Source organism: Grus americana, chromosome 17, assembly GCF_028858705.1.
Source record: "Grus americana isolate bGruAme1 chromosome 17, bGruAme1.mat, whole genome shotgun sequence".
Classification (NCBI taxonomy): domain Eukaryota; kingdom Metazoa; phylum Chordata; class Aves; order Gruiformes; family Gruidae; genus Grus; species Grus americana.
The window spans coordinates 970694-994689 of NC_072868.1; the positions used below are offsets into that span (position 1 = coordinate 970694).

The 23996-nt window shown below is 60.3% G+C and overlaps 1 protein-coding gene across 2 annotated transcripts; it reads left to right on the forward strand.

The window, feature by feature from the left end:
• The first annotated feature begins 6491 nt into the window (after positions 1-6491).
• Positions 6492-23548, forward strand: TP53INP2 (tumor protein p53 inducible nuclear protein 2). Of its 2 annotated transcripts, none has more exons than XM_054845409.1 (4): positions 6492-6635; positions 15873-16211; positions 19627-19930; positions 21358-23548. In XM_054845409.1, the coding sequence occupies exons 2-4, from the start codon at positions 16088-16090 to the stop codon at positions 21608-21610; spliced, it is 681 nt and encodes a 226-aa protein (XP_054701384.1). In that variant the 5' UTR covers positions 6492-6635; positions 15873-16087; the 3' UTR covers positions 21611-23548. The 2 variants fall into 2 exon arrangements, with proteins under 2 accessions (XP_054701384.1, XP_054701385.1); XM_054845410.1 differs by having other exon boundaries at positions 19801-19930.
• The last annotated feature ends 448 nt before the right edge of the window (positions 23549-23996 follow it).

The following is a 23996-nucleotide window of genomic DNA, read 5'->3' on the forward strand; positions in this document are numbered from 1 at the left end:
GGACACGCACAGGGCCTCAGCGGGCTGCAGCATCCCTGGTGACTGAGGCATGGCCAGAGGTCAGTTTAGGCAGGATTGAACCCTGACCTTAAAGAGGTCCTGAATGCTGATTCAAATGTGCATCCTTCTTTTGGGACACGTGGCTGAGCTCGAGGACTTGAGGGCAACCTGGGAGCACCCTTGAGTAAAGCATCACTGGGCAGAGCACCAGCCACCTCTTGACACCTATGTGGAGAGGGTCACTTCCAACCCAGGCGCAGGCAGAAGAGTCAGAGACATGTGTGATGCAAGCCCTGGAAAATCCAACTGTCCTGATTTATAAAAGCTGTAAGCCCATGTCATCGCTGAAGCGACTCGGGGGTGTCAGAGGTCTCTATAGTCCCGAGGCACCCAAGGGCCTCCAGGGTCCTTGTCCAGACTGGTTGGAATCAGTAGGAAGAGCAAGCCTTGAGCTGGGGTCCGTTCCTCACCGCCGCACCACGATGTGCCTTCTGGGGCACCACCCCCAGCACATGCTCACCCAACAGAGCACACACTCCTCTCTGTGGAGAATACACCACCCCTGTGGAGCACACCCCACCCCTATGGAGCACACCACCCCTGTGGCTCGTGGCATGAGCCCTTTTGGGGGTGAGGCCGAGGGGGGCCTGGGAGGTAGCTGGTGCTGCTGGAAACCGCAGACGCAGCCCGCGGGGAAGGGTGAGCTGGGGGATGCAAAGGCTCAACCCACCAGGGTGGAGGAAGGACCAGCCATTCCCCCGCAGCGGAGGGACGCGGGGTGGCAGGCCGGGCAGGCCAGGCAGGCTCCTTCTCTCGGTGCGGTGGAGAGGTGGAAGCTGGGTATCAGCCACATTTGAGGGGACCAGTCGCTGAGATACCACTAAGGATGAGATGCCCCATGGCCGGTGGCTGTTAAAGGGGCAGCAGCTGGGCCCCCCCACTCTCTTTTTCTGCAGCGCAGGCAGGGAGAGGGCAAACCTTCTCCTGCTCTCCTGGCCCGTGAAAGCTGCCCGCTCCCACCGCCAGGCACTGGCAGGGCTGCTGAGGCTGCCGGGTAGGTGGCAGTGGCAGGGGGGGGACAGGGCGCTGCCGTGCCCGGCCCCGTGCCAGCCCCTGGCTGCGCAGGCAGTGACCCTGGCTGCCTGCACGCCGGCAAGGTTACTCCACGCTGAGACACACACCCCAAAATCGCCCTGGGTCAAATTACTGGGCTCATCTCACCGGCTGCTATTTCCTTCTGTCCCAAAGCCAAGCAAGAAGCTTGTAGAAAACAAGAACGTGTCAGTCAAAGGGTGCACTGAGTCAGGGAGCTCCTGGGCTCGGGTCACGCAGGGCTGCTCACGGCAGTGGGCTCTCTGCAGCGTCCCCAGCTGCGAGGGACACCCCACCCCGGCCGGGTGCTGCTGTGGAAGGGTGCCAACTTCTCCCCTGGTGACTCCCCCAAAGTATCTGCCTCCCTCGGCAGCCTTCCCAACGGGACGCTGCTGCCTGGCCAAAAGCTGGTTTGCAACCCTGTTTTCAAAAGATGTTTTGGTGTCTCCTGGCAGAAAGCTGCTGGTGACCCAAATTCTAAACATAGAAGCAAGTCCATGTTTTTGTAACGAATGCAAAACATCTGTACCACGTTCATCTTTGGGAAATAGGTCTTTTTTGTCAGAGAAGTGTAAATATAACACCCAGATTTCTTTCAAGTGAGGTCACCTCCTGGCTGTGGTCATTCTCAGAGTGCTCTCACGGTTATTTGCTCTAGGTAAACTCCTCCTTGCCCCTTCGCCGCCGGAAAGCCACGCTCAGAGCCTCCAGCAAATCCCAGGCCTGGGGCTGCAGCTCTTCATGTGATGGACCATCCCCATCTCAGGTGATGGGCAGTTCCTCTGGGATGAAAGCACGGCGTGAAGCCTGCCTGCTGCCCGCTCCTCGGGCAGAGCGGCTGGGGAAGGCTGCTGAGCCGGGCCCCTGTCTCTCCCCCGCACCCTCGGATGCCACATGGGCTGTGGGCATCCGTTGGTAGCACAAGGAGGTTTATTGGGGCTGGAGGGCTGTGGTTGCCCCGTAAGCGTGATCAGCATCCATCCCCTCCACACCTCGCTCAGGCTGGCACCTCTTGTCCAGCCCCAGCAGCACAGCACAGCTCCTGCCCGCTGCAGAGCACGTTGTCTTCCCCATCCCATGGACATACAAGGTGTCCCCAAGGGAGGATCTGTCCCCAGCATTGAAATAATCACAGGTTCCCTGAGTCTGAGGAGCCTCATAGCTCTTCTCCAGCGTGGGCTGGGTGGGTGGGCAGGGGTCTCCACACCTGCCAGGGGCTGGGAGCCGATGCTGGCAGTGGAGCAAGGGCAGGAGGAGGCTGCAAAGCCCCGTGCAGGGAGCAATGGGATCCCAGCCACCAGGCAGCAAGTGACCAAAGGTCGTAACAACTCCAATTTAACGAGCAGCTGAGCCACACCATGTCCACACAGTCCTGGCTCCTTCACCTGTGCGCGTGTCTGGGCAGACATGGCTGGGTTTCCCCGCCAGCATCCCTTCGATGCCAGCACAGAGGAGAAGGAAAGAGGGAGGAGACACTGCTGTGGATCCCCATGGACGTGGGACGGAGCCCACCTGGGCCAGCTGGGTCTTGGGCATCTCCAGGGGAGCAGGGCGGTGGGAGAGACCATGCTGGACCCATTACTGATGGACCTTCCTCTGGCCACTAAACCCCAGCAAGACTCCACTGAGATTTCTCAGGGGCTGGTAGTTTTGCCCAGTTTAAGTGAACTCTGAGAACAATGAGTAGAGGCAGAGCTGACACCCACAGGCAGATCTCCTGTCCCTGGTGCCACCGCTCAAGGGACCAGAGCTGCTCGCAAGGAGAGCAACGAGGATTTCTAATGATGTAAAACAGCGTACACTGCCTTTTCTTGATCTAGGACACAGAAAACCAACTTCAGACAGGAGCTCCCAGGCAAATCCATCCCATAGCAGACACCCAGACACCAGAGATGTGGGTTATGGTGGCACCTCCCAGTCCGCTTCACTGGGGCTGGACGGGTGTCAGGGTTTCTGGGCACATCCCTGGGTCCTGGAGTCGGTGCCCCGAGGGCTCGCAGTGGAACGGGGGTGGCTGGGACAGTGTGTTCTCCTGGGAAGGAGGAAGCAGCTTCTGCTCATTTCGTTTTCCTGTCCTCTGTTGTTTCATGCAGACCGTGTGTTTAAGGACTGTCTCTGTACGTTGCACGTGTACTTCTTCAGTAACTGCTCTTCCCAGCCCCAGCTGAGAAGCACACAACTCACGAAATGGCAGCAAGCCGCATGGCTCGAACAGATTGTGGCCTGCAGGCACCTGGGAGCTGCGAGGACTTCAGCCTCCTGTTGACCCATACCCCCAGGACATCCAAGCCCGGGGTTGTGAAATGCTTCTCCGTGGTGCTCAGCAGTTACCTGCGTGACCCGAGCATCACCAGGAGAAATGACCGGGGCAGTGCGCCCCAGGCTCGGGGAGAAACTCATGCCAGGAATGCCAGGACCAGCACCCGCTCAGGATGCAGTGAGGTGGCCCTGGGACCTGCAGGGAAACCAGAGCAGACAGCTGGGGCTGGAGGGACACCCTGGGACAACCTGCCTCAGTCCACGCCAAATGCTGGAGACGTGTTCTTGGAGGGCTTTGCAAAGATCCAGTTGTACTATTATTTCCTGATCTCTTATTTTTTTAGAAGTTTTGGGTAGCTGGACCCAGTGTCCTCTTTTATTTTTTAAATAAAGGAAGGTTAACTAATGAGAGCCCTGACTGATTTGCATGCCATTTGTTGGGTGAAACGAAGCACGTGCGTTACACGCCAGCCCTGCGCCTTGCCAGGAGCTATCAGCGCTGCTCTTGGGTGAAGCAGAAGCCAACATGATCACCATCCTATTTTCAACAGTCACCCAAATACACCGAGTGCCGCCGGTTACGCATCTGAGCCGCAGAGCCCAAGGCGCCTGCTGGTGCAGACTCACACCGCGACATGCCAAGGCTACAGCTAACTCCATTACCTACGGGCAGGTGATGCGTGGTCAGCTGCCTGCTCGCGCTCTCCAGGCACAGCCATCTCGGGCCTCGCAGGTCGACTCACTGCGGCGTGACTTTCCGCTGCGACCTGATGGCCAGGGCCACCTGGGGCCAAAGCCAGGTCATCCCCTTCGTTAGGGTGGGTGTCCCTGCATCCGACCCCAGGATGGCACAGAGAAGTCACTCTAGTTTTCCTTCCCTTGTGCAGTGACGACGGATGCTGCTGTCCCTGGGGACTGAAGAGAGGGCCACTCCCAACGCCCGCAGGCTCTCCTTGCTAGCCCTCGGCACAGCCAGAAGGCAGAGTGACGCGGACCCCAGCTCAGGGTGGCAGCTCGGTCACCGCAGGCTCGTAGGCACACGAGGGCTGGGCGACCACAGCTTCCTGACCGCCGTCCCCTGTGCTGGCAAGATTAAAGTCACTTCCCGCTGCCACGTCGGCAGAGCTGTGGACCCTCGCCTGAGCCCACCGACCGCAGCGCCCAGGGCCAGACCCGGCAGCTACCGGCAACCTCTGCTGACTGCTCCAGGCTGGCGCAAAGCTCACTCCTCTGCTTTATCGCCTTCGCAGCAGCTTCCCCCCACCCAGCAATAAATCACTGGGGCTAAAGCCTGCCCTGGGAGGGGGGCTGCCTCCCTTTTTTTAGCAGTCAAAGACCAGGGCAGGGCACGGCAGAGACCGGAGCATTTCTCATCCCAGTGGGGCGAGAGGGTGGTCCCATTAAATCAGCCCTTTAGGGGACACGCCAGCGCATATGGGACAATTTACGCTGGGATAAGATTTGTTCTGATGCATTTATTTATATCCACTCCTGTACGGCAGCGGGATTCAACGTTGATTTCTGCGCTCCTGCTGCAGCCAATAAAAGCCGTGTGGTAATCACTCCGTGCGAAACAATTACTAATAAAAGCAGCAAAATGAAACCCCACCGGCAGTACGAGCTGCTGCCTTCAAGCAGGGACCAGATTGGGGTCAACCTTGAGTTACGCCCTAACTTCTGGGTGTCTCCTGCAGATGCTTCCACCGCTGCGCCCAGCGGCACCGAGCACCTCCAGCTCTTTGTGGCATAAATGGAAACTGCTGTTGCCAGCTGGAAATGCCCTCCACGGACATCCCAAACGAGTGGATCTTCTGCTTAGAAATGTTTGGAGCTTTGTGGGCTTCTGCCCCCTTCCCGGCAAAGCCGGGTAAGAGCTCGGCCGGATGGCAGCTCTCCTCCTGAAATGGTTTACACCCCTCTACGAGATCCTTCAATTACAGAAGACTAAATGTTATTTAATTTGTGACTGCGGGTTGAATAAGACTCAATTAAATTCTGCCTCTCATGAATTTGCGATGGGGAATTCTCACCTGTGATGCCAGATGAGTCCTAACTGTACCACGCGTGACTCAGACACTGAAACTGCTCTACTAATGACTGTTTTAATAAATGTTCTGTCTTTACACGGACAATTTCCTGCCGCGTGACGAGCCTGGCGCGATGTCAGACCAAACCTTGCTCCCACGGCCAGCCCGTGCCGAGGACGAAGGCGAACCCGGTGCCGCCCCGGGCTGCACCCCCCCCCCCCCCGCCCCGGGCTGCTCCCGCTGGCGGCAGGTACCGGCCGTCCCTCCCAGCCCCCGCCGGTGCTGCCGGCAGCGCAAGGGCCGGGCTCCACGCCCGGGGCCCCCGGCCGCCCCCTGAGCTCCGGCCCCCTCGTTCCTGCCACATCAAAGCGTCTCCTCGAACGGGGCCGCGGCAGCGCAACGCGGCCGAGGGATCGGGGCCCGGGGCCGCTCCCCGGGCAGCCTCGGGCCTCTGCCCCTCCCCACCGCCCCGTTCCCTCGGCACCGGCCCGGCGCTTCTCCCCGCCCGCCCCCTTCCTGCCTCCCCCCCGCGCCCTCGGGGCGCTGCCTGCCCCGAGAGCGGCCGGGCCCGGCCGCAGGGCAGCGGCTTCCTCAGCTCTTCTTCCCCGTGGGCCTGCTCCCTCCCGCCGCTCCCGCGCCGTCCCTTTCCCCCGCCGCACCTCGGGGTGTCCCGGCCGCCCCCCACCCCCCGCCTTTGCTGCAGCCCTGCCCTTCCCCGCGGGGCTTCCGCCGCACCGCTCGGGCCTGCGGGCGGGGAAGGAGCCCGGGCTGAGCCCGCCTCGGGCGCCGCTGTCCCCGCAGGGCCGGTGGCCCCCTCGCCGGGGCGCAGGGAGCGGCAGCCCCCGCTGCCCGCCCGTCCGGTGCCCGGTGCGGCCGGCCCATGCCGCAGGGCTGAGCGGGGCAGCGGGGCCGGCGGCTCCGTCCCGGGCTCCCCCCCCGTCCCCAAACCCCGGAGCCGCCGGCCCCGGCCCGGAGCTGTCCCCCCCCCCCCGCCCCCCTCCGGCGCGAGACCCCGCGCGCCCATGGGCGGTGCCTTCCCGCCCTCCCCACCGACCCCGCCCTCCCGGCACCGCCTCCTATTGGCCGCTTACCCGTCGGCGGGCGGGCCGCTTTGTGACGTCACGATCAGCTGTCGGAAGGTCCCGATTTGTGCGGGGGAGCGGCGGGCGCCCGGCAGAACCGCGCGATCGGCACCGGCACCGGCACTACCTCAGCGCCCCCCGCCGCTCCCTCCCGCCGCTCCCCGTCACGGCCAAGGTGAGTCTCGCGCCGCCCGGGGTTCGTGCGCTGCGGGGGGGGATGGAGGGGAGGGGGGGGCGGCGGGCGGGGCTCGGGCGGAGCGGGGTCTCACCGCCCCGGTGTCCCCCCGCGGGAAGGGGGGGGGGGGCGGCGGGAGGGGGGGGCACTGCCCTCCCCCCCCTCCCCGCGCCTGTTGTTTGTTTCTTCATCACCGGATTAAGATTCGAGGTTGGTCTCCTCTCCCATTGGCTCCGTTGCAGTGACGTATGCCTCATTTGCATATGACATTGAGACGTCATAAGGCTGTCCCCCCCCTCCCCTGGTGTCTCCCCCCCGTCGCGTTCCGGGCGCGCTGTCCTGCCGTGACCCGGCGGAGCGCAGCCTCCTCCGGCTGCCGTGTCCCGGGATGCCCGGGGAGGATCTGGGGTACGGGGGGGGTAACGGCAGTGGTGACGCGTGGGCGTCCCTCCCGTGGGCGTCCCTCCCGTGTCCCTCGAGTCTCTGCTGTGGCTTTCCCCAGGCAAGCTGCAAACGTGGACGCGTCTCCCAGTTTTCGTTAAAGGCTGTTTGGGTGAGAAACGTGGCTTTTTGAAAAGGGAACGTAAATATGTGATGTAGAAATATATGTCATGTGGACATAGCTGCATCTGTATCGTCTATTTAATTAACTGCTTTCCAGCAAATACTTGATTGTTCTGAATACCTCCATCGTTAGATCCCCATTTACCCTGTGATGAGAGGTTTTAATGAGATTTGGGCGTGTGCGTAGATATTTTTATTGAGTTTATCTGCGATGCCCAGGAAGGAGCCGTGGGGCCACGCGTGGCAGGTGAAGGATGCTGGCAGCACCAGCCCGAGGCGCGTGCCGTGGCATCCCGCCGCGTGCCGGGATGCTGAGCCCGCAGGTACGTCGGGTACCACACGTAGCAGCTGCTGCTGTCACCGCTCCGAGCGCACCTGCCTGCTTTGGGACAGCTCAGGCGTACCCCAAGCCCTGACGGGCAGCGCGTCCATGGATTTCGTGCCTCTCGCCTCGGGACCGCTGCAGCTCGGCTGAGCCTGGCAGGCCCTGGGCACCAAACCTGCTCCCGTCTGAGGGGTCTCGTCAGCTGAAAAACCTGGAATCTGTGGAGCGTAACTGTAGAAACACGTTAACACGTAGACATTGACATGTACATATGAACATTTGTAATGAGCAGAGACGTGTTAAAAAGGACGTAATTTTGTAATTTTTTTATGCATATATCTATACATTTGGGTCTCCTGCGTGCAGGACAGCTAAAGCCTGGCTTGGAGAGCCTGAGCAAAGGCGCCGGCACCCTGGGGTCCCAAGCCACTGGCTTAAAGTGCCGCTCTTGGGACCAGCAGCGCCCGCCGCTGCCAGCGAGGGCTGAGCTGGGCTGGTGCCAAATGCTGTCGCTAATTTGGCCAAAGCTTTGCTGGGGTAGGAAACCATCCCAGAAACAGGTGTTGGGCTCCGGGACAGAGCCGGGCTGTACCTTCTTTCCCACCGCGCTTACTCTACAAAGTGCCAAGAACAATTTTATTTTTTTTCTTTTTAAAATAAATCTTTCCTCTCCTTTTATATTTTTCTCCCCTCTCAAAAACAAAAAAAAAGACAAAAGCTTTTTGCTGTAGCTCACTGTCACCATTAGGAATCTGTTGCATCAAATTGGTGCTTGTCTGGCTGAACACAAAAGGAAAAACATAATGGAAGTTTTTCCCCTCGAGAATAAACCGATATCACTTGCTTGTAGCAAGACTGGAAAAACCTGAGATGTGAACTCTTAGATAAGAGCTTTTTAGTGCTAATTGTACGGCAAGCCCTGCACAGGCAAGTCTCGCCCCAGCGCACGTGTGGCCGCGGGCAGGCACGGGACGGAGCTGATGGGGAGCTTGGGGCTCCCGAGGTATCAAAGTCCAACTTGTCAGTGTTCAGCATCCTGTGATTTATGGAGGGTGTAACGCTGGGGCCGCTCCCCTCTCGACGCGCACGCTCCTAGGGATGTTTCACCTAGCACATCCTGGAGAGGAAATTTCTAAAATTTCATAGGGCAGCTCATGGCAAATCTAAAAATTTCCTGCTTGCTCAGATCCTGCCGGCCGCCGACAGATTTTTCCAGGGTTCTGTGTGATGACATCAAATAGCAGAAGGTCAGGTTTGTCCTTGGGGCAAGGACCTTTCCGGCAGCAGTTACACAAGGGAGCTGGTGCGGGTGGGGACACCAGCTCCAGGAAAAACACCCCCCCCTCCTGCGATCCCAAGCCCCCTCCTTGAGGCAGGATCTGGAGGAGTGCGTGGGGACTCCTGCCCGCGCTGAGCTCCGGGGCCGGCCGAGGAAAGCGCTTCCAGGTGCTGGCTCGGTCTGCTATTAGTAACGAGTCTCATGATAAAGAGTTCTTGCAGGATTTTGCTAACTACTCTCTGCCTTCTCCCCCCTCCCCTTCCCTGCTCCGCGGTGGAAGATGCTCTGGCCATGAATCAGCTGGAGGCAGTCTGTCTGTGCCGGCGGCAGCCTCGGGGTCCAGCTCCGCCTGCGCGGCCGGTGCTCCCCCGGGGAACCCCATAAACGAGGCCGCTGGCGAAGCGAAGGGATCAGCAGGAGCTGTAGGGCAGTTGTCGAGTGACCAAGTGCATTAATCCAGCCCTTCCAGCCTGTCCCGGGCAAGCCCCTGCCAGCTCTGGTCCCTTCCTCAATGGGGAGGGACAGAGGACAGCGCGGGGATGCTGAACTGGTCATTTTTGCGGTGATGAGCAGGTTTCCCCCCCGAGCCGCCCAGCTGCAAGACCCCTTTCTCCTGCGCTTTCTGTTTCCGTGCCAGGTTTAGGATTTTGGCACGTACAAGAAAGCAACCTGTGAAACACTTGTCTAATTTAGGTAAAATGAGTCGAAAATAACGTTTCCCAAGTGGGTTGGAGGAAGGCACCTGATTTATACCTCCAACGCCTGCCGTGATGACTGCGCGGGGTATTCTTAGCTCTGCCGAGGAAGGACCGATTCTGCTGCTTGCCAGCAGCATCCTCCTGCCGCTGGGTATTTATGGAAAGTTTCAGGGAGCCTGTTGCCATTTCCAAGCGGACTTGCTGTTTTTCTTGCAGCCTGTGACTTTTGGGCGCTGCCAGCCCTGCAAAGCTGCGGCTCCCGCCCCGGCGAGCTCCTGGCGCATCCCGGCGCTTTGCTGCCGATGCTTTTGCCTATTCTTAGCTCCTGGGGTTATTTGCAGTGATGGTGACTCAGAACACTAATTATTGTGTCAAGGTTTCTGAAGAGGGGGGGAAAAAACCCTCAATGCATAATGGTTTCCTTACTCCTACTTTAACTTTTAGTATTTAATACCCTCTGGCTAGTTTTAAAAGGCCGTTGGACTTTCTGGAAGGCTTCTGAGAAACTTCAGTCATTAGGAAACTCATCTGTCCCCAAGTGAGTGTCCCCTCGTGCTGGCGGTGGCCTGGGATGGGACTGACGTGCCAAGTAAGGGGGTTTGAGGAAGCCTGGGAAGGGTGGCGGCTGTCCCGTGGTGGTGACCCCGGCTCTGGCGGGGGACAGGGGACGGTCACCGCAGTGTGGGTGGGGGTGTGTGTGGTTTCTGGGGCAGCTCAGCCCCAAGGACGTGGCACACGGGCAGTCGCCCTGTGTCCCAGCGTTGGCCATACCTCCTCCACGGATGCGGGATGTTTAGCAGATACAGGTGGGCTGGAAGAAGGCACCAGAGCTCTGACCAGCCCTGGCCACTGGAGAGGCAGAGGAGCCATCTCCTGCTCCAAACTGCTCTGTGGGCACCATCTGCCTGGTGAGAGGGCACTGCTTGGGCGGCAGTGGCTTAGTCCCCTTGCAGGGACACATTCGGGTTCCTCCCGTGCCGCAGTTCCCGTGAAGCTGCCAGCCCCGGATCCCCTGGTGTAAATGGGGCAAACGTTTGCTGCAGGGAAAGCAGAGGCGTTCCAAAACCTGGAGAAACTTTGGAGCTTGATCTGCCGATGGCCGTGGGCTGTCCCAGCCAGAGAAGGGCTTGGTGGAAACTGCAGGGACTGAGGTGGCATGTGGCCATCTCGCCAGCTGGGTGCTGTTGGAAACAGCCGCCCAAGGAGCCGTTTGCCTTGTGAAGGGCTGAGAGAGTCACTCCCAGCCCTCCATGACGGTGACACTGAGGAGCTGATGTTCTTGGTGGCTTGCAGGGAGGGTCTGGAGTGGCTCAAGGACAATGCACTGATCACATTGGCCAGGAGCTGCTCCCCTCTAGGGTGGATGGGAGTTCATAGAGTCCGAGACTGGTTTGGGTGGGAAGGGACCTCACAGCCCATCCAGTGCCACCCCCTGCCATGGGCAGGGACACCCTCCACCAGCCCAGGTTGCGCAAAGCCCCATCCAACCTGGCCTTGAACACTGCCAGGGAGCCAGGGGCAGCCACAGCTTCTCTGGGCAACCTCTGCCAGGGCCTCACCACCCTCATCATAAAACATTTCTTCCTTATGTCCAGTCTAACCCTACCGTCCTTCAGTCTGAAATTGTTGCCCCTCGTCCTGTCACTGCAGGCCCTTTAAGCATTGAAAGGCCACAATTAGGTCTCCCCGCAGCCTCCTCTTCTCCAGGCTGAACAAGCCCAACTCTCTCAGCCTGTCTCCATAGCAGAGGTGCTCCAGCCCTCAGATCATCTCTGTGGCCTCCTCTGGACTCGCTCCAACAGCTCCATGTCCTTCTTGTCCTGGGGACCCCCAAGCTGGATGCAGCACTGCAGGAGGGTCTCACCAGGGTGCATCTCAGAGATAAAGAACCTGATCCTGCCTCTTTAACCCAGTGCTGCCGAGGATTTCAGAGCAGACAGGATAAAGCGAGGGTGGGGATTAAAGCTCATTTTGGTCCTTGCTTGCCAGGATCTAGTTCCTGCCTCCGCCCTGCAGGTTTGATCCTGAAGGCTTTGCCAGCTGTGCTGGCAGGAGCTCCCCAGAGCCCCGTTGGGGACGGCCCTGGCAGGGCTGCTCCGACTCTCGGGAAGCCTTTGCTCTCTTCCCACGAGGCCTGGCTGATTGCGCTGCCTGTCCCTCTGCCCAGCTCCTGCTCCAGCCAGGACGGGCAGCCAAGGCAGAGTCTGGCCAAGCAGCCCCGGGCAGCCCTTCTGGGAGGATCACGGCACGGCACCCTGGCTTTGCCGCCTCCGTCTGTGCTGCCGCCAGCCCGTGGTTGCTCGCGCAGGTTTTACCAGCAAACCAACCTCCCCAAGGCCCTGTGTAGGGTTGCGATGTCCCAAGAGCAGGAGCTCGTGGGTGAGGCAGGCTTGCTTTATCCAAGGGGCTTATCTTGCAAGCTCTGTCCTGCCCGCGTAGCCCACTCGTGCGCCACGGTACAGCATGGACCCCCTCGCACCGGTGGGTGGCTCAGGGCCGCCCCATGCTCCCTGGCATGGAGAGGGGGATAGGGGGTTATTTAAATTCTTTGGGGAATGATCCTTTAAAATGATCCAGCTCAATGTTTGCTCTTGAGGGAGCTTTTAACTCTTTCCTGCTGCCCCCAGAGCTATTGCAGCTGCCTGCGAGCCCCCCTTGCCCTTCGCCCCAGCCCTCCCGGCACACCGTGGGTTTGCTCTGGAGCAGGACAGCCCGTTATCGTGGGGTTGGTCTGATGGGAGCGTGGTTATCTCAGGGCCTTTAATAAGATAAGGAAAATGAAGTTAAATTTGGAAGAGGGTGCAATTGAAACCAACTGTCTCTGCTGTGTCTTTGTCTTCAGAAAAGTTATTTTCGGGTTAGGGTGGGCACCTGTGGAGTCCGGATGCTTCCTGACTTTCCCATTGATGCACCCGATGATTTCTGGGGCCTCGTCTCTAAGCAGGCAGATGCCAAGGCAATGAGCGCTGCTCCGGGGGGCGGGGGGACAGACCGGCTTTGCTACTGCCCAGTGAAAGCTGCTGTCAAGTTTTAACAAAATAAAAAGAAGAGCGTTTCTGCTCTCTGACTGTGTAATTTATCATTTGGCTTTGAACTCGCTGGAGGATGAACTCCTTGCTGGGCTCTCCAAGCCGAGCCGGCAGAGCAGAGGGGAGTGCTCCGGTGCCGCCCAGGTGCGGAGCTTCGGCAGGGCTGTGTGCGCCGAGCCAGCCCGCAGTGCCCCAGCGAGCAACGGGGAAATCTCTGCCTGGCTCAGACCTTGGCCGGCTGCTTGGGTGCTTTTCTGGGTGACCTCCCCCTTGCAGCTGGGCTGGGGCCACCGGCCTCCCCTGTCCCCCGAGTGCCAGCTCTTGTCCCCAGCTCCCTGCTGTTGTGTGGCACGCAGTCTGCGGGGGAAGGCTGAGTTTTGTGCGTAGGCCACTGGCTGAGGCAGGCCGAGAGCATTTCCAGTGTCCTCCCCGTGAGGAGGGCTCAGGGTACAGCACAGGGGCCCTGCTGTCCCCGGCCCCCCTCAGCCCTGCTGCGTCACCCTGAGAAGCTGCACGGTGACACTGGGGTCAGCCTTGGCCCAGCGCTTCTGCCGGCCTGGGACTGCCCCAGCTCACAAAGCACGTGAACCCGCTCCTGGCCTTGGACTGGGCTAGGGCCATGGCGGCCTGGGGGGCCCGGAGCCCCCCGTGCCTGCCGCGGGCTGCTGGGTGCTTCCTGCCCCTCTCCCCCCTGCCTGGGCAGGACCGAAGAGCGGGGAGCCCCGAGACATCGCCAGCGGGTACCTGGGGTTTCTGCCGCAATTAGATATTTAATACATTTATTAAATAAATAAGATGAATATATTGTTGTTTATTATAGAACACATAAGGATATATTCTATCAATTAATATCTATTAAAATACATTTAATAAATAGGCAATTGCTCCAGACAGCTGCCAGATTTCAGACTGCAGGCAGGGAGAACTGGTGTGTACTGAAGCTGCAGCCTTCGGGGCTGCCCTGGGTGCCCTTTGCCAGCCCGGCCTGGGGAGAACAGATGCGCACGAGGGTCCTGTGGAAGGGAAACCCCCCCTGTGCTCAGCACGGAGCACCCGAGGGAGCCTGATGGGCCAGGTTCCATTCATGGCCCAGCTGGATATCAGCCCCTCCATGTTGTTCCCTAACTTGTATTATCATGCTTCAATGCTCCGGGAAAAGGGGGGTGTCTGGATAATGTCATCCTGAACACGCTGGAGGATAACGGAACGGCCGTGGCTTTGCTACGGTCGTGGCAGTGATGGGGGGCTGGGAGGTGAGAGCCGCCTCAGCTGAACCCGCAGCTCTCGCTGCAGTCAGAGGAAACGACTCCATCGTGTCTCAGTGCCCCAAACCCCTCTGCTCGGTGCTTCCAGGGGAAGCCAGGACCCCTCTCAGGATGCAGAGCGGGGAATCCTGGCCGACCTCTGATTCATCATGGCGAGAGGCTCCGTGGGTCTCGACCAAGTCCAATTTGAACGCGCTGTCCCAGCCGTGACCCAGCTGGTTTCTGTGCAGCCTCTCCCCCGGATGGATCTGGGCGCAGGGTGCGGGTAGAAGAGATGAACCACGGTGGTGGGGGCTGCCGTCCCGGACGGAGTGGGAAGTGTGTGGTGCTGGGGTGGGCAGACCCCTGAGCACCGGGGTCTGGAGCTGGGCACAGCTGTAGCCGCATGGCTTGCCCTGGGGCAACTGAAGTCACCTGAAGACCTGCTCAAGGGGACAGGCAGTGTCACGCTGCTGCCCCGGCTGTGCCAGGGAGGGAGAGCTGGGTGCTGTGCGGCTGCTTCATGCTCCAGTGCTCCCTTCTGCATCCCGGCGTGGCAGAGTTGCCAGACAAGCCCCTGAAGCCCGGGGGATCCCTCCCGTGGGGAAAGGCTCCCCGTGATTTTTCATTTTCTGCCTTGTGGAGCAGGCGTTTTACCTCCCGAGGCACCTAAGAGAGGGCAAAGGCATGGCGATCCCCCAACGGGTAAGTACAAGTGTGCCTGAGCCCCAGAACCAGCTGCCCTTCCCAGCAACATTGAGGTTGGAGAGGCCACTTCGTTAGCGGGGTGATCTGAGCTAGAACTCAAGCTTTTGGAGAACTGGCACACGTATGGACCAAGGCTCAGACACATTGTGCCTCCCTGCACCCGTCCCATCCCATGCTGCCCAGAGCAGATGGGGCTGCACCAGGCGCCAGGAGCACTCGCAGGCTCTGCACCACCTTGGTCGACAGAGCCGTGAGCTGGGGGCTTGCCCACCCAGGGTGATGTGCCAAGCAGGCAGCACGCAGCTGTCCCCTCTCCCTGCATCTAGCTCTTGATGGCGTTTTAATTCCCTTTAATGTCTCTGGACCAAAAAGCATTTTCTCCACACAAATAACATTGTGCACCTTGTCGCTACCATCTGTCTGCGCCTCTCTGAGAGCTTTGCAGTCATTGATAAAATCAGTGAGTCCTAACCTCCCCCTGAGCTGGGGAAAATGTGTTTCCCCAGGGGTAAGACACTGATGAGCGTGGATGGAGCAGAGACGGGATAACGCCATCCTCACCCTGCCCCGCTGCAAGGGGGGGGTGGCACGCTTGGTGCCGCTCGCTCCTGCACGCTGATGCCTGAGCTCTCGGGGCTGAGACACGACCCACAGCCACACGTTTTCTCCCATGGCTCCTCATAAGTTCCTTCTAAAGGAGCAGTGGTGGCACATGTGACGGTGTCATCTTCTGGGGCTGGAGGGTGGCAATGAAATGCAGCTGCACCAGAAGAGATCCCTGCAGATACACACACACACACACGGCGACAGCAACAGTAACAACTGTCAGCATTAACCCAACCTCAATCAGGGGTCGGCACAGGCAGGGCTCGAAGGCTTCGTGGGACCCAGCTCGAGGAGGGGAGGGCAGCCACGCTGGCGTGGCTGTCAGGGGGTTGGTGGTGGGTTTTAGGGCTGGCTCATACCATCGGTCCTCAGACAGGACAGCAGCATCGCAGCCTTTGCCCTGCCCTTGCAGCAAAGCGTGGTGCCACCAGCCACGCTCAGTGCCCCGTTGGTGCAAGGGGAGGCAGGCTCCAGCCCGACCTGGGGACAGGGTTCGGCTCTGCCCCGCCGGCTCTGGAGGATGGGTCTCCCACGAGGAATGGTGTGGGACTCGGTGCAGGTGGGGGGGCTGCAGGGCACAGGCACCCAGCCCCTTCACTGCTGCTTTTAGACACGGTGCATGATGCCCTCGGAGATGCCAGCGGCTGGGACAGCCCACGGCACAGATCAGTGCCAGAGCCACCTTTTCACCATCCCTTCTGGCCCGTCTGAGCCCCCGGGATGCAGGAGGACCACGCTGCCAACCAGTCCAAATGCATTATTCCTTTTTCTTTCCCCTTTACAGACCTTTGCACTGAAGCCAAGTGAAGAACCTCAGAATTGCACTACACGCCATTTAACTCAGCTACAATTTTGCTAGTAGCAAAGTATCTCCACCACCACTGAGACCTCGAGTGCTGTTTTTACCCTCCCTGCCCGTTCCTCCCATCTCCACGCCTGGAAGCCGGTGCTCAACAGTAGCTCTAACTCACCGTTCATCCCTCTGGACCACTCCCCACCATGTTTCAGCGTCTCACCAGCCTCTTCTTCAGCGACAGCAATACGCTGGAGGGCCTGGAGGAGCCCAAACCCTTTGTTGAGGAGGAGGAGGAGGAGGATGGCTGGCTCATAATTGATCTTGCAGGTGAGAAAAGCGGGGGGACTGGTTTCCCACAGCCCCTGCTGCACCTTGTCTCTCCGGAGCTGGGCAAACCCCTTGAGATGGCAGCAGATGAGCTTCCACCAGGTGTGATCAGCTCTGCCCTCCATCCCTTCTCCCCTGGTTCCCCCGCCCTGCCCACAGCGCCCAGCCCTGTGGTCACCACAGCAGCCCCCGACCTGCTCCTCCTTCTTCCCTCTCCTCTCCCAGTGGTGGTTCCCGACTTTCTGCCCGCGTGGGAGCAGGCGGAGTGTCCCCGGCCGGGCTGCTGCTGCCCAGGAGCCTCCAGGTGCCTCTGCACCAGCATGGGACCCTGGCACAGCACCAACCCGGGGAGGTCTTGGTGCAATCCTGCCCAACTGGGGCTCGGTGCAGTGGGGGACACCAACCCCCGTGGGCTGTCTGCCTGCGAGCCGTGGCAATGCCACGGCCTGGGCTAAGCTGTGCCGTGGGCAGCACTTTGCCCGGAGGAGCTGGGCTTGGCCGCTCCCCGCAATCCCCTGCTGAAAGCAAACCGGGAGCCGGTTCCCCTGGGGGAAGCCCCAGTCCCCGGGTGCTGCCAGGGAGGCTGAGGCTTTCCCCACGTGAGGGCAGCCAGCGGCAGCACCTGCCTGTCCCAGCTGGGCCGTGCCGCCAGCGATCTGGCCACGTTTGGGTCATCTGAGTCCATCAGGGGAGCAAATCTCAACTCCAAAGGGCTTGTCTTCCCAAATCACTCCCAGTGCCCGTGCCAGCAGCGCTCAGACAAGGGATGTTTGGCACAAAGTCCCCTAGAGACGTAGAGAGCCCTCGAGGGTTCCCTGTTCCCAGGGACGGCAACAACCATCCGGAGCCCTGTTTGACACCAGCCAGGCGGGTTAAATTCCTTGTGTGCCGAGAGCTTCTCCAGCCCCATTAAGACCTTGGCGTTGCTATTGTAGGGTCGATGACTCAACCAATTGCAATGATAATTTTATGACCTTTTGCTTGCAAATCGAGCAGTGAACTTAGACAAACAAGCCTGCCTGTGCAGGAGCTTGTTTAGGAGGAAGGTTTCAGCCTCCCTTTTGCAGGCATCTGTTCTCCGAGCAGATGCTCCCTGCCTGTCCCCCATGCACTGAGGCAGAGCTCGTTTTCGGGATGCAAGTCATTCATGAGGGTGTTTTTCCCCATGCGGTGAGCTGGAGAGGGGATCGGAGCATGGGCAAGCCTGGGACGGCGTCCAGGGACAGCCCCGTGCCTGGTGGGAGCCTGACAGAGAGCTGGGGGAGGTGGATGGGTGCTGTGGGCATGGACGGCCTTGGAGGATTCCCTGTCCTCTGGGCTCTCTGGTGACTGTTCCAGGGGAGGTCACAGCAGTGACACGGGAGGGGGCTGGTTGCAAGGAGGTGCCTGGAGCAATGGGCACGCAGCTGCCACGTGTTGGGGCCAGCTGGCGACGGCTGCAGCATGCCCAAAGCATGCCAGAAGGAGCCAGGAGTTTCCCCAGACAGAGGGGTGCCAGGCTGTGCCCTGATCCTCTGGGTCTGAGACTGTCGCAGGCTCAGCGGGGACCCAGGGATGACTTTGGTCCAAAAGGTTCTCATTCTTCTCCAACCAAGCGGCCAGACTCTCGGTGCAGAGCCGGCTTTCAGCAGCTTGTCTGCCTGGGACCTGCCACCACGCTGCTAATCCCCCTGGCCCTGCCCCTGCCTCTTCCCGGAGCGTTCCCCAGCCAGTGAGGGACCGATTTATTTCAGCCCTATTTCTGAGGCTGGAGTTATGCAAAGCACTTTAAAAACTAAACCCTCCGGGTCCAGCCCCCATCCTTCACCTTCGAGCCACGGCAGCTGACAAGTATGTTGCAGCCTGGCTCCCCCCCAGCAGCGGGGCAGCCTAATGAGGCTCCGGATTCGTTCCCTCTCAGCCAGGTCTTTGACCCGCGTGTTGCAAAATGCACCCAAATTAACCAGATCTCCCAGGAGTGTTTCAGATGCCCCTCTCACCCATTGCCCAGCCTGGCTCTGCTCAGCACCCAGGGAGGGAGCAAAGAGCATTGCCCGGTACTTAGCGATGTGCCTGCAAGTCACCCTGGGATTTGGGGACCCCGCAATATTCCTCGTGAAATTAAAACCCACCTTGGCAAAGGATGGGAACAGGAAGCCACGGGTGGCTGGGACAGGGTTCAGCTGTGCTGGGCCCCCTGCTCCCCGTGCCCGCAGCCCCCCTTGTTGCGGGAGCACTGCCGGACCGGGAACGCCCCAGCTGGGCTCAATGGCTGTCTCCAGGCTGACAAATTATCTCCAGCCCAGCATGTCAACAACTATTAATAGCTTGATATCCACTGACCTGAAGAAAGACATTCTCGTGTTCACAAGGCTAATTGTGGCCTGTCCTAAGCTCAGGGCTGGGGCATGGTCTGCGTGAGGAGCGGGGGACATGCCAGGTGGCGAATGCCGGCCCCGTGCTTCATGCCCTGTATTTCTCCTCTGCAAGAACAGAATCACCTCAGGGTTCTCCTGCACCCTCCCCAGGCTCAGGGTCACATCCGTCCACATAGATACTGCACTGCACCCCCCCCCCCCAAGACTCCCTCAAATCCCCCCGGTGAGCCTGGGACCAGGTCTGGGTATCCCGATGAGCCCAACATTAGGTGCAGGCTCCCTTCCCATCAGACAACCCGGAATTCCGAGCACAGGCAGCCCAGAAAAGCATCAGCGCGAGAGCAAAGCCAGGCAGAGGTGAGGAGGGGAGGGTGAGGAAGGCTGGGGTGCCAGAGGGGTTTGGGGGGCAGCACCTGGATCAACCACCCAAAACTCGGCCCCTAATGGACTGAACCTGAAGGCACGGCGAAAACATTTGCTGAAGAATTTATTCCCCTGGTTTCTCCCAGAAAAAAAAGGTGTGAACTGTTTTCTTCCTCTGTGTGTGCTTGGTTTCAATGTCTGCAAAGTGCCGGGCGGTGTTTGCAAGCGCAGGCGGGCCGGCCTTCCTCTGTAGCGGCATGGCACGGCACCGCTCGGGTGCCATAAGAACAGGCAAAAGCAGCGTTTGTGGCCGGCTGACTTTCTTCCTTCTTTTTGAGAAGGGAAAAAAAAAATTGCTGTGGTAAACCCTGCTGGTTTCTCCCACTTTTTGGTTAAACTGCCTAACCAGAACCATTTCCGTTGCTTGCTGACTTTGCAAAGCCAGACCCCGTGGCACCAGCAGCCATTCCTGGTGCGGACAGTGCTGGTTGGGGTGTGGTGTGGGGCACCGCTGGCATCTCCCTCCCCACGAGGTCCCGTAGGCGCCGTGCCCGTCTCTAGCGGTGGTGATGGTGGTGGGGTGTCTCTTGCACTAACGATGCCCCTTTCTCTCCCCCCTCCCCTCCCCACTGTACATGGTATGTGTGTGTGTCCCCGCTGCGCCCCGCATGGCTCTGCACCCCCGCCACCCCCAGGCAGCCGTGCCCGCCCCGGCGCAGCCCGGCGAGTGGGTGCTGGCGGTACCGGGCACTCAGCACGATCCCGCCCGGCACCCCCTGCTCCGCTGCCGGCTGCTTCCCCGGCTCCGGCCGGTCCCTGCTTGATGGACGAGAGTTGGTTTGTCACCCCTCCCCCCTGTTTTACTGCAGAGGGGCCCAGCCCCGGCGGCGTGGGGAGCAGCCCCATGGAGGACCTGCTCATCGAGCACCCCAGCATGTCCGTCTACGTCACCAGCACCCTCGAGGTGGACGGGGAGGGCCCCGAGGACGATGCTGCCGGGTGAGTGTGGCTTGGGGGTGCTTGCTGGGGGGCTGCTGGCCCTGGCATGTGCCGGGGGACCGGGGTGCGCGGTCAGCATCCCAAATCACCGCCTGCGCCTGGGAACATTTTGCCCACGCTGCCCACCACTGGAGTGGGGCCTCGGTGTCCCCATGTCCCACCTCAGTCTGGCACAGTGCAAGGATGGCAGCCTCCATGTCCTGAGATACTCTTCCAAGGGGATCTTAGCGCCATATTGAGATGGCCGTGGGTGCAGGACCACGAGCTTGCTGCTGGGCTGTGGCGGGAGAGGGCTGCATCCCCCTCCCCTGCCCCGAGCAGAGGCTCCTGGTGCGGCCACCCATGCTGATGCCGCCTGTCACCCCACCGCCTGACCAGGAGGGTTTGCCAGGCTGGGCTTAGACACAGGGTTTTGCACAAGAAAGCAAACCCAAAGGGACAAGGTGCCTTTTGGGCACAGTGGTCCCCCCAAGACCCCCGGCTCCCCCAGGCAGGAGGGTGCTGCAGCCCCTCCCAATCCCCCTCCTGTCCCTGTATGGGCCCAGCACAGGGGTGTCCCACAGCCACGGGAGAGCGGGATGCCACCAGCCATGGATGCAGACGTTTCTCCCTGCCTCAAAGTCCAGCTTAGCGGGGGGGAGGTTAAACAGAAGTGCCCAAATGGCCCCGCTGCCCTTTCCTGCCCCAGGAGCTGTGGGCTGGAGCACCCCCCTTCCCCAGGCACAGCCTGGCTGCAGCTCCGTGGGGCTCTGCCCTCTCCCTGTGCTGCCCTCTGCCACCCCGGGCACCGGGAAAGCCCTGACCACGCTCACGCTCAGCCCCGCTGTGTCGCGGGGTCCCCACCACCCCCCGGTCCCAGCCCTCCAGCATCTCCCCGGGGTCCCCTCACCGGGGCAGGGGAGGAGGAAGCGCTGGCCCCGTGCTGCAGTGTGGTTATTTAACCGCAGCGCAAGACTTTGGGGTGAACCTCCACCCGGGCTAGGGCACACGGTTCCCCCAGGACTTCTCTCTTTGTGAAGTCTCCCTGAGGGCCACAGCTTGATCTCAAGAGCTTCAGAGGAACCTCAACGTTGGAGGGTGCAGAAAGGGGCCTGAGGGAGCTAGAAACGGGCCAGGAGACCTCATGGGTCAGACACAGGATGGAAATGGGGCAGGGCTTGGCTTCCCTCTGTGGGCTCCAGGGCCTTAGCCACCGTGGGGGACTGTGGGGACGGCCCATTCCTGGAGCTGTTGGAATTTATCCCAGTGTCCCAGGGCCCGCCTGTGTCGGAGCCTCCCACCCCTCGGCAGGTGGCTGCAGTGGGAGGGGGCCGGGCCCATCCTGGGGGCACGGCATGGCAGGGGGCGGCTGGGGACCCCGGTCTCCTTTGTGCTGGGGTGGGTGAGGGCCAGGTGCCAGCGGCCGCTGACGGCCCTTTTCTCTGCAGGGAGGTGCCGGAGCCCCAGCTGGAGCGGCACATGCCGCACCACAGCAGGTCCCTCTCGGTGAAGGCCGCCATCTTGGAGAAGGTCGGGCAGGTGCGGCGGGTGCAGCAGGCCAGGCAGCTGGTGGAGAAGCACCGGCTCAGCCAGAAGGCGCTGCAGCGGCAGAACCGGGCCTGCCAGCGCCCGCTGCGCCGGGCCAAGCAGCATGTCGGGACCTTCATCCACCAGCCCTGCCAGCGCCACTGCAACTACTGACCTCGCCGGGACGCCCGTGCTGCCGCTCCCCCCCGCCGCCTCCCCCGGCGGAGGGAGACTTCACCCCCCCCACCCCAACACCAGCTGCCCTGGGTAGCGCCGGCCCCCACGAACACCGGTGATGCCGGGCTGCGGTTTCACTCCACACCCCCACACCCCTGCACGCCCAGCCTCCCACGCCTCGTCTTCCTCCCCCCGCTGCTCCCCTCACCCTTCGTCCCCGCCGCTGGCCTGGAGGGCCACGCTGCCCCCCTCCACCCTCACAGCCACGCCAGCCTTCGTGTGGGAAATCGTTATTCCTGGTGAAATCACCCATTTCCGAAATCCACGGCAAAGCCTGTTTGTCACGACGAGCCTATGACATCAGTGCCTTTCTTCATGATGTCATGACGTATAGCCAGACTGGGATGTCACAAGCAGAGACACTGAGCGGAAGTGAAAAGAGCAGTGAAGCAACAAGATTTGGGATTTTTAGGAAAATCTCATCAAGGACACTAAATAATGCTTCCTCCCCCCCAAACCAGCAAATACCCCCTTCCCTCCTTGATTTCTTAATTACATTTTTACCGTGACGAGACAAAAACCCCGCTGCCGGCCCCAAAAGGGCTTGTCATGGGGGAGACCTGGTGGAAACCTTCGTGGCAGGGTCAGCCGGGCGGCTCGCGGTGCCTCGTGGCGTTTTTTTAAAGACAACCTTAAAAGCAATCTCAGGAAACAAAGCACCGTCCCAGCACCTCGCCGGACCCCTCGGTCGCCGCGTCGGGAGGGGTGTCCAGCTGGGGCCGGTGGTAGCATCACCGTGACTGGTGGTCCCGCCAAGCTGCTGGCCGCCTCGTCCGAGCGAGCCCCCTCCTCCTGGTGCCACTCGTCTGCCCAGGCTGCACCTATATACATACGTATGTATGCGTGTATATATATGTCTCTATATACTTGGAAGAGGTGCCGGTTAAGCCAAGGAGCGTCGGCTGCCCAGCGTTGACCCCTGGGAGGGGAGCAGAGGCAGGGACCTGCGCAGCTTCCCCAAGGTGGCAAAAGCACATCGAAGCTGGTGGTGAAGGGATGCCGAAGAGGAGGCCGGAGGGAAGAGGCTGAAGTAAGGGCAAAGATGGACCTGGGAGCGGCTGCAAAGGGACAGGATGGGGCAGGCCTGGGCAGCGGGGCTGGGCAAGAGGGTCGCTGCAGCAGAGCTGTAACGGGGACGCCGTCTTCCCCCACTAAAAATTGCGTCCTTTCCTGTGAAGGGCCAAATTGCGTCGTGGGCTACACTGATTTTTAATGCACATCCCTCCATTCCCCGTGATGGCCTCGGTCTGCCTTTCCAAGGACACAGTCCGGACTTCCCGCGGGCTCCAGCACCAGCTGAGATGGCTCCAAACCCAGCAGAAATTTGCTGATCCCCTCCTAGCTCCCTCTCTTTAGGCACTGGTTTTGCACCCCGTGCGCCGGGGAAGGTCTGGCCGTCACATCCTGCTTGTGGCCAGCTCACGGCCTGGATTCCCACCCTCTGAAACAAGAAACACCCCCACACTCCCCCAAAAGTGCTAATTTCACAAGAGTTTCTTCCCTTCACCGTGTTACATCGCTTAATATCACCTTGGGACCTGGGTTGAAGGAATTGTGGTAAGCCCCACCTCAGACAGCTGATATTTATTAATTTTTTTAATGAGGTTAACTACAAAATGAGCCCTCTGATGAGCACCAGCCCCCAGCTCTGTCCCTGGGAGCCTGGACTGCGTGGGAGCCGGCTGCTGATGCTCACCTACAGCGTTTATCTTTTGCTCCGATGACACAGCGTTCCCAAAAGCACAACAAGAACAAAAAAAAAAACAAAACAAAAAAACCCAAAACCTCACCATTTCAAATATCTCTTTTCAGCCTTTCCCTTTCAATTCTTCCAGGCCAGTTTCTTGTTTCAAGTCCTCCTGAGACCCGGCGCCCTCATCACATGAGTGATGTGATGCCCCTCTGGCTGCAGCGAGCCGGTGCCTGCCGGGGCGAGCGTGGCACTGGCTGCTGTGCCGGGCCGTATTCTGCACCCATCATACTGGTTTGGTCCGTTGCTCTTTCAGCCTTTTTTGTAAGCGTGGTGGCACCGGAGCTCATTTGTCAAAGCCGGTGGTTTATCAACAGGGAAAGAGCGAGCTGGGGAACCCGGCGTTACCCCCAGCCCTTGGCATCGCCCGCCACTCCTGGGGCCTCGCCGCAATCGCTGTCCCTCGCTGCTGAATCTGAGACCACGCTGGAGATCACCCTGGTTTCACCTCTGGTGCCTTCTCGGCGAAGACACTGACAGCTCTTTGACTCGAAGGGAAAGTTTACATCCTCTGGCTTCCCCGGGCTCACGTGAAATGCCTTCCCCCACCCCCCCGAAGCGACACCTGGTATG

Coding starts and splice junctions, on each gene's coding strand:
- TP53INP2 (XM_054845409.1), top strand. CDS start 16,088: ATGTTTCAGCGTCTCACCAGCCTCTTCTTCAGCGACAGCAATACGCTG. Junction 16,212..19,626: donor GCTCATAATTGATCTTGCAG/GTGAGAAAAGCG, acceptor CGCCACCCCCAG/GCAGCCGTGCCCGCCCCGGC. Junction 19,931..21,357: donor CCCGAGGACGATGCTGCCGG/GTGAGTGTGGCT, acceptor TTTTCTCTGCAG/GGAGGTGCCGGAGCCCCAGC.